The sequence below is a fragment of the Sitophilus oryzae genome, unplaced genomic scaffold (assembly GCF_002938485.1).
Source record: "Sitophilus oryzae breed Bouriz unplaced genomic scaffold, Soryzae_2.0 scaffold_637_pilon_pilon, whole genome shotgun sequence".
NCBI lineage: Eukaryota > Metazoa > Arthropoda > Insecta > Coleoptera > Curculionidae > Sitophilus > Sitophilus oryzae.
Window position 1 is genome coordinate 1,381,266 of NW_022147237.1, and position 12,005 is coordinate 1,393,270.

General features: G+C 31.8%; 1 protein-coding gene across 2 annotated transcripts; it reads right to left on the minus strand.

The window, feature by feature from the left end:
- Positions 1 to 2,912: 2,912 nt before the first annotated feature.
- On the minus strand, positions 2,913 to 11,245 carry LOC115887807 (dihydropteridine reductase-like). 2 transcript variants are annotated; one of them, XM_030907317.1, is made up of 4 exons: positions 11,079 to 11,245; positions 8,212 to 8,557; positions 5,096 to 5,281; positions 2,913 to 3,308 (listed from the first exon to the last, which is right to left on the minus strand). In XM_030907317.1, the coding sequence occupies exons 2-4, from the start codon at positions 8,450 to 8,452 to the stop codon at positions 2,995 to 2,997; spliced, it is 741 nt and encodes a 246-aa protein (XP_030763177.1). In that variant the 5' UTR covers positions 8,453 to 8,557; positions 11,079 to 11,245; the 3' UTR covers positions 2,913 to 2,994. The 2 variants fall into 2 exon arrangements, with proteins under 2 accessions (XP_030763177.1, XP_030763176.1); XM_030907316.1 differs by lacking the exon at positions 11,079 to 11,245 and having other exon boundaries at positions 8,212 to 8,624.
- Positions 11,246 to 12,005: the final 760 nt, after the last annotated feature.

A 12,005-nucleotide genomic window follows, 5' to 3' on the forward strand; every position in this document is an offset into this window, starting at 1 on the left:
AAAAGGTATTTTAACCGAAAGATATATTTGGCGTTTTCCAATTCGTCTTGTTTAGTTGAAATATTTACGGCTGCTTTTAAGTTCCATCATTATCAACTTACCAAGGCTGTCGAAGTCATGTTTATTTTCTATAGGTTTATGTTTTTTATACGATCACTTGTTATTGTAAGATTACTATCGGATTATCCGGATTGTAAATGGAAGTCGTGACGAAGAAGACCTTTAGATATGTTAATAAACATTTAAAATTAAAGTGTAAGGAATATCTATTTTTTTTTTCTGCAATTGAAATAGAAGGTTTTTTCTTCGAGTTAAAGAATAGTTAATTAGATTTGAAGGATTAAAGGAACTACTGTACCTATAGTTTGGGTGAATGAAAAATGCACTGCCAAATTTAAAGAGGTAATTCCTCATCAAAAAACTTAAAAAATTTCCTGTATACATGATGTTTTTGCAATTATCTTAAAAACCGTTGTTTCTTTTTAATTTGCTATAGGCATCACCGAACATAAATGTTATAAATTCTAATTTGTTATCAAGTATGTTAGTATCTACTTTACTCTAGTTGGCAAATTTAAAATTTTAATGTTTTTTAATGGGGTTATGACACCTGACACATATTATTTTCTCGAAAACAGTTCTAGAAAGGCATATGGAACAAAAAAAAAAGTATTTTTAGTTGTTGAATCTAAAATATATAAATATTGCAAAAAGTCAGTGGCGCACATTTTTTCCGAATAATTTTCGATAAGGTGTGCCTTGTAAATTACGCCACTGAGTTTTTTAGAGAAATAAGTTCAAGCATTTTAACTGGTAGACTGAAATTTTTGAATTTTGCTTGATATTTTCTGGAAAATATTGAAAAACTTTTGAGTGCCGCTTGTTCAGTTTCCGGAAATGTATTTATAGTGCTTCCAGGGAATGCAATGTTGCTACCTCCTACGTTATCCACATTATGTATGTTTATAAGTTCACATTTTTAAATTTCTCCAAAAAAAACTTAAATTAATTTTATTCACTATAGACTTTTTAATCATTGTAGATTACTATTAAGTTTAGTGCAACCTCTACTATATTTTAAATATCTTTTTTACAGTTTAGTAAACTTAAATTATAAATAGTCAACGTTTGACCTACATTCATACAGATCAGCTGATGGAATTTTTAAGTTACCAAATTTATTTCAGATTTTACTCGAAACAGTAAACCTATGACTAACCTAAAAAAATAGGCAAATGTAAGGTAGGTCTGTAAAAATGATTTAATTATTCAAATAGAAATATCAATTATTTTGGTCTTTATTCACAAGAACAAGAGTGTGAGACAGAAAAACAGAGGGGTTATTCTCAAAAAATAATCCTAAATAATTCAGATGGTATATGAGTGTATTATGTGTCAATTACACGTGTAAGTGTGAATTTTCCGTAAAATAAATCGTTTTTAAATCTTTCTAGTCGATGTGTCAACACTGGGCGTCGAACAAACTGAGATTCTGGTAATTGTTTGGTATTTACAGGTGATTATCGATTGCTGCCGGCGGCTGTCAAAATGTTGCCATTATTTTTAAAATTTTTAAAGTTAAATAAGTGGGTTATTATCAATTTATCTTAAAAAAATTAAAGGGAAAATATGTTTCTTTTAGCCAGATCTACCACCCCATAAAATCCTTACGCTGATTTCTGGGACACCCTGTATAATAACATTCTGTATCTTTCAAATACCCATTTCCGGACCTGATGAGAAATCACTCCGTAAATTTGGCAGTGCATTTTGAGCAGACCCTGTACAACCAAAGGTCTTAGTAAATTAAGGTTATTACAATAAAATTAAATAATTCGTATTTACCTTGAAATAATTCTTCATTAATGTAGTGGCATTGAACACATAAAAAAAGCTAACCTTACTCTAGATGCGTTCTATTTGAAATAAAATAACAACAGTTTCGCTTTGAATCCAAGGATTCTCCCTTTTGTAAAACAGATATATCTGAAAAGGTAAACCATTTGTATAATGCTTTTCTAGGTATATAGATTTTCTTAGAAAGATCTTTTGAGATATGACTATTATTACAGTATTTTCTTTTTTCTCTTACTTGTCCTTTAGTTTAAGCCGGTTTTGTTTTTGTACAAATGTTGGGAATGGATACCAATTAAGCGCCTCTGTTCATATTACTATACACACGAAATACTTCAAACTATAGTGAAAACGGAATATAAGATGTCTTGCTTAAGATCAGGGCTGTGAGCTAATATTCTACGTCCTTGTGACCTAAAATATCTAACCTATTAAGTATTTAATAGATAGATCAAATTCCAAGATATTCGACATCAAAAGAAACAAGGCATTCAACAAAGATTTAATCCAAGATATACAGTAATCCACAGAATCAAATCTCTCAAGTGGCAATGGGCAGGATACCTGACAAGAAGGATGGACAACAGATGGGCCACAAAAATTACAGCATGGTACCCACGAGGAATTAGGAGACCTAGAGGAAAACCAACCCTGAGATGCGACCATGATATTAGGAAATTAGCAGGGATAACTATGCCCGCATTGACAACAATAGACAACAATGGGCCCAACTACAAAGAGAGTATCTAAATATGCGAGGGAAGCTACACCATATTTGGAAATGGTTGAATAAAGTTAATGCCTAATATAGTTTAGATGTTATGCCTAATATAGTTTAAATTCTTGTATTTTTAATATTTTTTTTAGAAAGACTGAAAAATATATTTCTTTTATTTATTAATATCTCTGAAACTATCTAAATATAATTATTCATATCTTAGGATTATGTAAAGTGATCTGCAAGCAAAGTCAAAAATTCAATAAAATACAGGATGTTCCATTAAAAACAATCATCCCGATCCACTCACACTTTTTTCAGCCACACATAAACGAATCAGTTTGAAAAATCAATTGAAGGTTTATTTAAATTAAAATATACATATTTATACATATAATTCACAAAGCTGAGCGCCACAGTATTCATAAATAACAATAATCGCCATCCTTTTTATCGCTGTTCGCCACCGTCAAGGCAGTTTTCGAATCTTTGGTCGTTAGCTGTACCAGCGATCCGCTGGTTAGACGATCTTGCTTCTTGATCCATTTAACGAATAATTCGGCTATAAATTCCAGTGGCGTCCAAGTGGAAAAATCAGCGTCGGGCATCCATTTTCTATTCATTGGCGTATCTAAAGTTATGGGCAATATGGCGACGACGTTGCTATCGCCCGGTAGTCCGCTGTCTTTTTTCGATAGAGACCTGGTCAGATGATGAACAGCTGCTTTGGCCAAACCTGGAAAAAATATATATTTTTAAATCATTAATATATAAATATAATGGCATTAATATACCGGCATCGTTACTGAGAAAAAAATATTTATTACTCTGATATAGCGGCAAAAATTAAAAAAAAACAATATTTTTTAATTAAATCAAGATAATTTTAACAATCTGTGGCTATTTATTCTCTCCTGTTTTAAAAAATAAAATATACAGTGTGGTCTGAATTGTAATCGAGAAACTTTGACAGCATATTCTGTAGATAAAAATAATAATACAACAAACAAAAAGACAATATCTATGCTGAATGGTGTACTATGGGACCAAGAAATTTCTAAAGATGAAAAGCAGAACGGAGAACATGCTATTAGCGACCGAAATGGATTACTGGAGGAGATCTGCTGGAAAATCGAAAAGAGAGAAAATAACCAACGAGAGAGTAGACAAGAGATATTATGGGAGCAGAACACACAATTGTAGACGACATAAGAACAAAACAACTTATATGGTTTGGTCATGTGCAACGAATGCCCGATGACAGAATACCAAAAGAAATTTGACTGTGGACATCGCGAGGCAGAAATAAAAGAGGAAGGTCACGATGGAATTGGAGGGAGGGTGTGGATAAAGAACTGGAAAAGAGAGAAATACCTGATGATCTTTGGCTAGGTAGAGAGGTAGAGTGGAATTTAGGTGTCGGAAAACGTCGTACAACGTTCTGAACTGACTTTATAGAAAAAGACAAAATTTCGTATAAATTTATGTCTTAAATTGCTTAGTTTTAGAGACACAGAGTGCAGAAATGTCATTTTTATCTCGTTTTTTCCAAATAATTTTGGAACCAAGTGGATATTTGGATGAAAATTTGGTGTTGGTGCCTAAAAACTTGTTACTCTATTTAAGTTCAAATATGACATGTCTATTTCGATTCCAAATATCTCGAGAACGGTTTTCGGTAGTGTAATACAAAGACGGACAAAAATTTATGTCCTAAATTGCTTCGTTTTAGAGACACAGAGTGCAGAAATGTAATTTTTATGTCTATTTTTCAAAATAATTTCTGAACCAAGTTGATATTTGGATGAAAATTTGGTGTTGGTGTCTAAAAACTTGTTACTCTCTTTAAGTTCAAATATGACATATCTATTTCGATTCCAAATATCTCGAGAACGGTTTTCGGTGGTGTAATACAAATACGGACAAAAATTTAATTCTTCAAAACAGTTAAAAACATAAAGCTCCTTAAAACTAGGAGACATATTGACATAGAAATCGAATTTCTGATATCAAAAAGTGTCCAGACCTGGACGTTAGTTCAGAAATTATTTGGAACAAACCGAAATAAAAATTAAATTTCTACATTCTGTATTTCCAAAAGGAAGCATTTTAGAACATAAATTTAGACGAACTTTCTGACTTATTTTTATCTGCAGAATATGTTGCCCAAGTTTCTCCATTACAATCCGGACCACCCTGTATAACATTATTCAAAATTAATATTAGGTACTCCAGTGTTAACATCACAAACGACTTCATCTACCGTATTGTTAATAATGAAATACATACAAAAATGTTGATGTATTCTAATAGCCGTTCCTATTGATACTAAAAAAATCGGACATCCACATTATATTTATTTATTTTAACTTACGCAACGTTTTATTCAGATATTATATTACTGACCCTTGGTACCCTTAGTATCCAAGTGTATTCCGAAGTTCCTTTAGTATCAATAGTAAATCAGTTTCAACCACATTCTGAGCCTATCCTATACTTTAAACAAAATTTAAGTATCCTCACCATATCCTATCATTCCTGGAGTTCCTTGTAAAGCCGCATTAGCTCCAGTAAGTTGCAAAACTCCTCCTTCCTTCAGATATTTTGATGCTAAAGATGCAGCGATGACGCTACTACACACACTTTGCTTCCACATCATTTCGGAATTCTTCGCTAAATCCTTTGATGCATTTCCACCTGCCCATCCACCTGTATAACAAAATTATATTGTTATTTTTTTATTCATTGTCTAAATTTGTTTATATGACCATCCAAAAATAACAAAGAGGTAAATCCTACCGAATATAATGACCTATAAAATGCAAGGTTGTCTGTCGATTTGTAAAAACAACAATATATTAGATAAATTATCTACAACTTTTTTTAGTGAAATGCCTATCTCAAAGGGCATTGTAAAATGCAATTTATATTTAGGATTTTTATTTTTACATAAAATAAATACCATTATACTATGATTGGTGTTTGAGGGATTAGTAAAAAAGAATTGGAAGAGACAGGCTTTGTTAGGGATTGCTAAGTCTTTCTGGTCAGTAAATTCTGTTAATTGCTTTTTTATGTCATTGTGACAAGCAACATAAAATAGGGTATAATCTTTCTAAATCCACTAATAACCAACATATATTTAATGGTTATAAATGCTGAAGACTCTGGTTAAATGAAACCGCTACCATAAAATAATTAGGTATACGAATAAATAACATTATACGTTTTATCGTTCTGTGCACTTTTTTGCATCAAAGAAAATTAAAAATTTTGAATATATTGCAACTGAAAAGCTGCCATATGTATGTGGTGGGTTTTCATATATTTTTTTTTACAAAATGCAAAACTTACTAAAACCTTTATTAGAAAAATGATAATATCATACTAAATTATAGTAATTTATTTTTTATATGTATCTAGTATATCTACAGGTATCTAGTATATCTATCTGTTTTGGTGTGTTGTGGTGATTTAGTGTTTTATTTTGCTGTGTAATACCAAAGATTCCAACCCCCAACTGTAATATCTAGAACATTTGTTTTTTTCACAACTGATGTTTGTCTAGGAGACATTGATATGAAAATATTTCTGAATGTTCTTCAAAGTGTTGAAGTTTTATAATCAAAATAATACAGGGTAACACAGATCAGAAAAAAAATCCGTATCAAATAATCCTGGAGATTTAATCTTTAAAATGCAGGTAATGATAATTACACGTTTAAAAATAGCCTGATAATATACAGGGTGAGAGCACTCTTTGAAACTAATTATAGTAAAGTAGGCATTTGGTGCTGAAATTGAAAAATAATAACAAAAAGTATTTTTTTCTTGTAAAATTCCACTGGATAAGAATCCAGGCGAAAACCAGACTGTGAATACTAAAAAATGCTCAAAAATTTAGGAGGTTTAGTTTTTGAAAGAAATAAACAAACAATTAGTGAAAGTGGCTAAATGTAATTATAGTCCGTCCAACGTATAAAGCGGCCCTCACACGATCAATAATATTGTCAATACTTGGGATTATTGACAATATTATTGAGCGTTTGAGCGTACATATTGATATACTTTCAATATATTGATGGATTTTCGGGATCCTGAAAATACTCGACAATATTAAAGGCGGGACTAGTCGTATTGACAATATATTGATCGTTAGGTCGCATGATTGACAAAATTTGACTAGTTTATTCGTAACCATGGCGGAAGACGGAACATCGCCGTCGTTGTTTTCACCAGTTTTAGATCGCAATCATCAGGCTTCCGTTTCTTAACGTATTCTAGAAGATTTAGTTGGCCGAACCTTTTTCTTTTTAGATATCCATCTTTTATATAACGCCTTTTCTTAAATTTTTTCCTCTATTTTTTCTCACTGATTGACACTCACTGCCAAAATGACACGCTTTTTTTATCTTTAATTTTTTGGCATATGGTATAATTCACACTTAATATCTGCACAAAACTTAATATTGATATATGTATTGACCGTGTCAGGCCAACTTTCAAATATTGATAAAATATTGACAATAAAAAACATTGACAATATTATTGATCGTGTGAGGGCCGCTTAAGATAAGATTTCTACAGACAACATGTAAAAATTCCTTTGCAAAAACTAAATAACATGAAATGGCAGAAACTACTGTCACTGTCATGGGCCCTCTCGTGAAACAGACCTAACTGAACATATTATTTATTAGCAAACACAAGTCGGTATTTGAATGAAAATTGGCATTTGAGTGTGTTTTGACATGAGAAATTTGATTTATTTCCATCAATATGACTCCTACTTGTAGGGGGCGCCACCTACATTTTTTTAACTTATTTGAAGAGTAATGGCTTTTCGTCCGTACCTGTATAAAACTAATGAGTGAAAAAATATACATTTCCGTAATTTTTTACGTAAAAAATGTTTCTTAGTAAAAATCGCTACGAGTAACTGTTTTCAAGATATTTGGAATGGAAATAGTCAATACAATCATTATTGACAAAACATTTTGATTAGAGAGTTATTTAGCTAAAATGATAAATTTGTAAACTTTATTTTTTTAATCTGATTATGAAAACAGTTTCTGTTCAATCTCTAGCACAAAAATATTTTAAATTTATTGAGACTAATAATAACTATCCAGTCAACAAGTTTATTTTTTTGGTCAATAATGACATATATTCAATATTTTACTCGTAGAGATTTTTCCCAAGAAACTTTTTTATGTTTGAAATGACGGAAATGTATATTTTTTTACTCAGTAGTGTAATACAGGTACGGATAAAAAGTTATTACTCTTACAAAACAGCGAAAAATATGTATAGGCGGCGCCCCTTACAAGTAAAAGTCATTGAAATCGAATTTCTCATGTCAAAAAACACCCAGACACCAATTTTCATCCAAATATCGATGTTAGCTCAGAAACTGGAAAAAAATCGAAATAAAAATGAAACTTCTGCCTCCTGTAGCTACTTTGGCAGATGCCAAACAAAGCATTTTATGACATAAATTTGTGCAATCTTTTTTACTTATTTTTATCTGCAGAATATACTGCCGAAGTTTCCCGAGTACAATCTGGACTACCCTGTATATAAATAATATAGAGACAATGGTTATCTATACCTAAACTGTAGTAATTGTTTCTAGTTACCTGCAACGCAAAATATTCCATCTAATTTTTCTTCCTTCAAGGCATCCCCCACCGCCTTAACAATAGCGGACTCCTGCTCGACGAAGTTCTGCTGGAGATTCACGGCCACGTTAACATCAGCACTCTCGTTCCCGGCAAGGTCGATACTAGCCACCCAAAAATTCACCTTCTTGAACTCTTCAATGCACTTCGAACCCAACGCACCTTTTCCACCGTACACTAGAACGCGTCCTGCTACCATTTTCCTTATTTTATGCGGTATTTGAATTTGCAGTAGAACCAGGTAAGTAAAAGCGCACTATATCAGGCGAGTAAACTTGTTTCTTGAACTGCAACCGGCTGCCGACTAAAAGTGAGAGCGATATAATTACTATTATGCTAAAGTTTCATTCAAGGCGTTGGTTGTCCGTTATACTAACTTGACCGCAACTAAGATTTCCTTTCTATATTTTATTATTAATCTCGTTTTCGTATCTGAAACCAGATAATGGTGTCAAGGGTACGGTCAATTTGGCGTGAAATTATTACGTAGAATAAACAAGTTTTTTGTTTTATATTTTACTACGATCGTTGGTTATTGAGAATTAGAAACGATTATGTGGAATCTGCCGGCGGGATTCGGTAAATGGAAATCCCATAACATTTATTTCATATTATGTGTGTTTAATGGTGGCTTCTGCATAGCTAGAATTATAAGTAAATTTACGTAGATTCGTGATATTTGGGTATTTTCTTTTATGATGGAAACCTGTTAAATAATTTGTACCAATGACTATCTTTAAGTTGAGTGGTATTATAAATAATATATCAATATTTTTTGTACATTGAACGGCATGAACAAAAAAACCTTAACATCTTAAACCATTCACGTACTTGTATATACAAATCAGTTCATAACGTTCTTCGCCGTCTTCTGATTTCAAGTTACCATTGGTCTCTGTCTGTCCAGATGTTTTCGTCTATTCCTCTTGTTTTGATGTCCCTGCCTATTCCTTCTTTCCAACTCTATCTAGGTCTCCCTCTCTTTCATTTGCCTTGTGGTGTTCAATTGAGTACTTACTTTGGGATTCTGCTCTCTTAGCCTCTCTTCCATTCTTTGTATGTGCCCGTACCACTTAAGTTGGTTAATTTTGATGTCTTTTGTTATTCTGTGTTTAACGCCTATAATTATGAATTCATGCATTGAACGCCCGCTGAATTCTCTCATTTGTTACGCTATCCAATTCCCGGCCTCCAAAATCCATTTCTGTAGCTTCGAGTGATTTGAGATTTTTTTTTCTTTCAAAGGCCATACTTCACTATTATAACTAATGATGCTTTTAACTGTGCTGTAAATTTTTTGTTTGTTTTCTTTTGATATTGCCTTAATTCAATAGAATTTTGTTGAGTTTTCTCATTGCATGTCTTCCGTGGTCGTTTCTGAACTTAATTTCTCCATCAAAGCTACCATCGTTAGAATGCCAACATATTTATTTTTTTGGCAGTGTTTTATTTTCTACTGTTGTTCTTCTAGAATTAAGTTATTGTTCACCGCCGATACACGTACAATATTCCGTCTGCTTAAGGTTCACCTCCATGTTCCTACTCATGTACTTTAAAGCGCAATATATTTTGTTCAGTGGACCGCTTTTTATGATTTTTAAGCAATTTGTAGCTAAATTATTTGATTTTTTGTATCCCCTTAAATACAATCTTGAAGTCCCCTTTTTTTCTGTCTACTATGCTAGGAAAATAAAAAATTATCTTATTTTGACGAACATTTGAAATCCCTGTGGAATGGTTGAATAAAGTAAGAAATTTTGAATCCTCTTTATTATTATTATGTTATTTATTATTATATTTAGGTGTATATTTTCTCGACAGTTTCTTTTTAGATCATCTCAAAAGCTTGGAGTTATTCGCTTAGAAGAAAACAGTAACGATTTACAGCAATTTTAGCAGTAAAAATATGCCTGTTTTTGGTCTTTATCAACACACCTAGCGTTTATTTTTTTGTAATGCCACTGTCATTGAAAAGTATTAGTATATCTTAGTATTATGAACTTCTGGACTTAAAAGCATCGATGCTAAAGAAACTGACAACCAGCTATAAAAATACTTTTTCCTAAAGTGACATTACAAAAAAAATAATTATTATTTTAGTTGTGTTGATTAGGATCAAAAGCCATGCTTTCAATGCTAAAATTGCTGTAAATGATTACTGTTTTCTTCAAAGGCGAATATCTCCAACAAAAAAAGCTATTGAGGCCAATCATCAAAAACAAACTACCGAAACAAGGTGCACCTTGATGAAAAGTCGTTTTTATATGCTTTACTTAGTAAACCATTTCACAGGATTTTTTCATCGTCATTTTTTTTTGTCAAAATAGCAAATTTTGTTATCACTCCTATATCAGACAGATTAGGAGTTCAATTTTTAATATAAAAAAAATCTAACCAGTCAAATAGTTTAGCTAAAAACTGCTTGAAAAATTGATCTACAGCAGATTTCCATTAAAATTTTAAGATGACGATTTTTCGTAACAGTGTATTCGTCAGTGTATTTTCGTGACCGTCAGAAAAAATCTGTACGGGGCCTAATTTTTTTATGCGGAATCCGAACCGCGGTCATCAGCGTTAAATAGCTGAGGAGACCATAGTGAGGAAACCATACTCATAACGAGTGTCTAAATCGGAACAACGGATCTTTCCAGAAATTCGCCCATCCAAATATCCATCCAAATATCCTGATTAAATCTTTATTTTTTTAGAATAAAACCTATTATAAGAAATATATTTTGAGATTTAAGGAAATATCTTCGATTAATACTTTCATTCTCACGACTTATTATCAATTAAAAATTTGCATATAATAAACGTATTTTTACCTTAAACGATATCAGTGTTATTTCCTTTCCAATCAACTAAATGTTTATATAAAAACTCTACAAACTCTCACAAATAATGTCTTAATATCTGTAACTTGGCGCATATATACTGTCTTATAGAATGATTTTATATATTATCTTCAAAATTTATGAAAGAATATTATGTCATATAGGTATTTTGACACTGACAATTACACTGATGTCTCCAGTAAATGTAATATTTTGACTCACAAAATATATAAAAATCCCATAGAAATACCGTATGATCGAAAAAACGCTTGAAAGTGACGATCGACGACATTCCCCATATAATTTTACTTACCAGTTGAATACGTTTACATTTCCAAGCCATCCCTGACGCTGTTTTATGTTGACCAAGATCTACAACTGTCAACTAGAAAATAGAAAGTGTATAGAATATTCAATATTAAAAGAAATACTATTTTTAATAATTATTTTTGTGAAATCTGGCTGGATATACTTATCTGCTTGTTATTTATCGGATAGTACTAGTTTGTGGATATAATAATGGTGATAATACTAGTTATTATAAAATAATACAGTTTCTAATAGCATTATATTATTGTGATAAAGAGATAATTGACTATATTTCTAGACCAGGATTGCACTGAGTTCAATTCATGTAAATCATGAGGCTTTTTAAGCTGTTTTTTTACTGCCCTGTTATTAATATTCCGATTTAATACTGGATTGTTGACAGGAAATCCCTGAATGATATTTAACTGCACACCCGTTCTAGAAAACCGTAAAATCGGTGTTCCTTCCGCAAAACACGAAAATCTCATATTTCCGGCACTATATGGGAAATATAAAGATATTTCATAAAAAAAGATGACTCCCCGCACGTAAAAAATGCAACAGACCTTGTCTCCCACTCGCGCACAAAAACTTATTAAATTAGGGACC

Coding starts and splice junctions, on each gene's coding strand:
- LOC115887807 (XM_030907317.1), bottom strand. CDS start 8,452: ATGGTAGCAGGACGCGTTCTAGTGTACGGTGGAAAAGGTGCGTTGGGT. Junction 5,282..8,211: donor TGGAATATTTTGCGTTGCAG/GTAACTAGAAAC, acceptor TTTGTTATACAG/GTGGATGGGCAGGTGGAAAT. Junction 3,309..5,095: donor TCCAGGAATGATAGGATATG/GTGAGGATACTT, acceptor TATTTTTTCCAG/GTTTGGCCAAAGCAGCTGTT.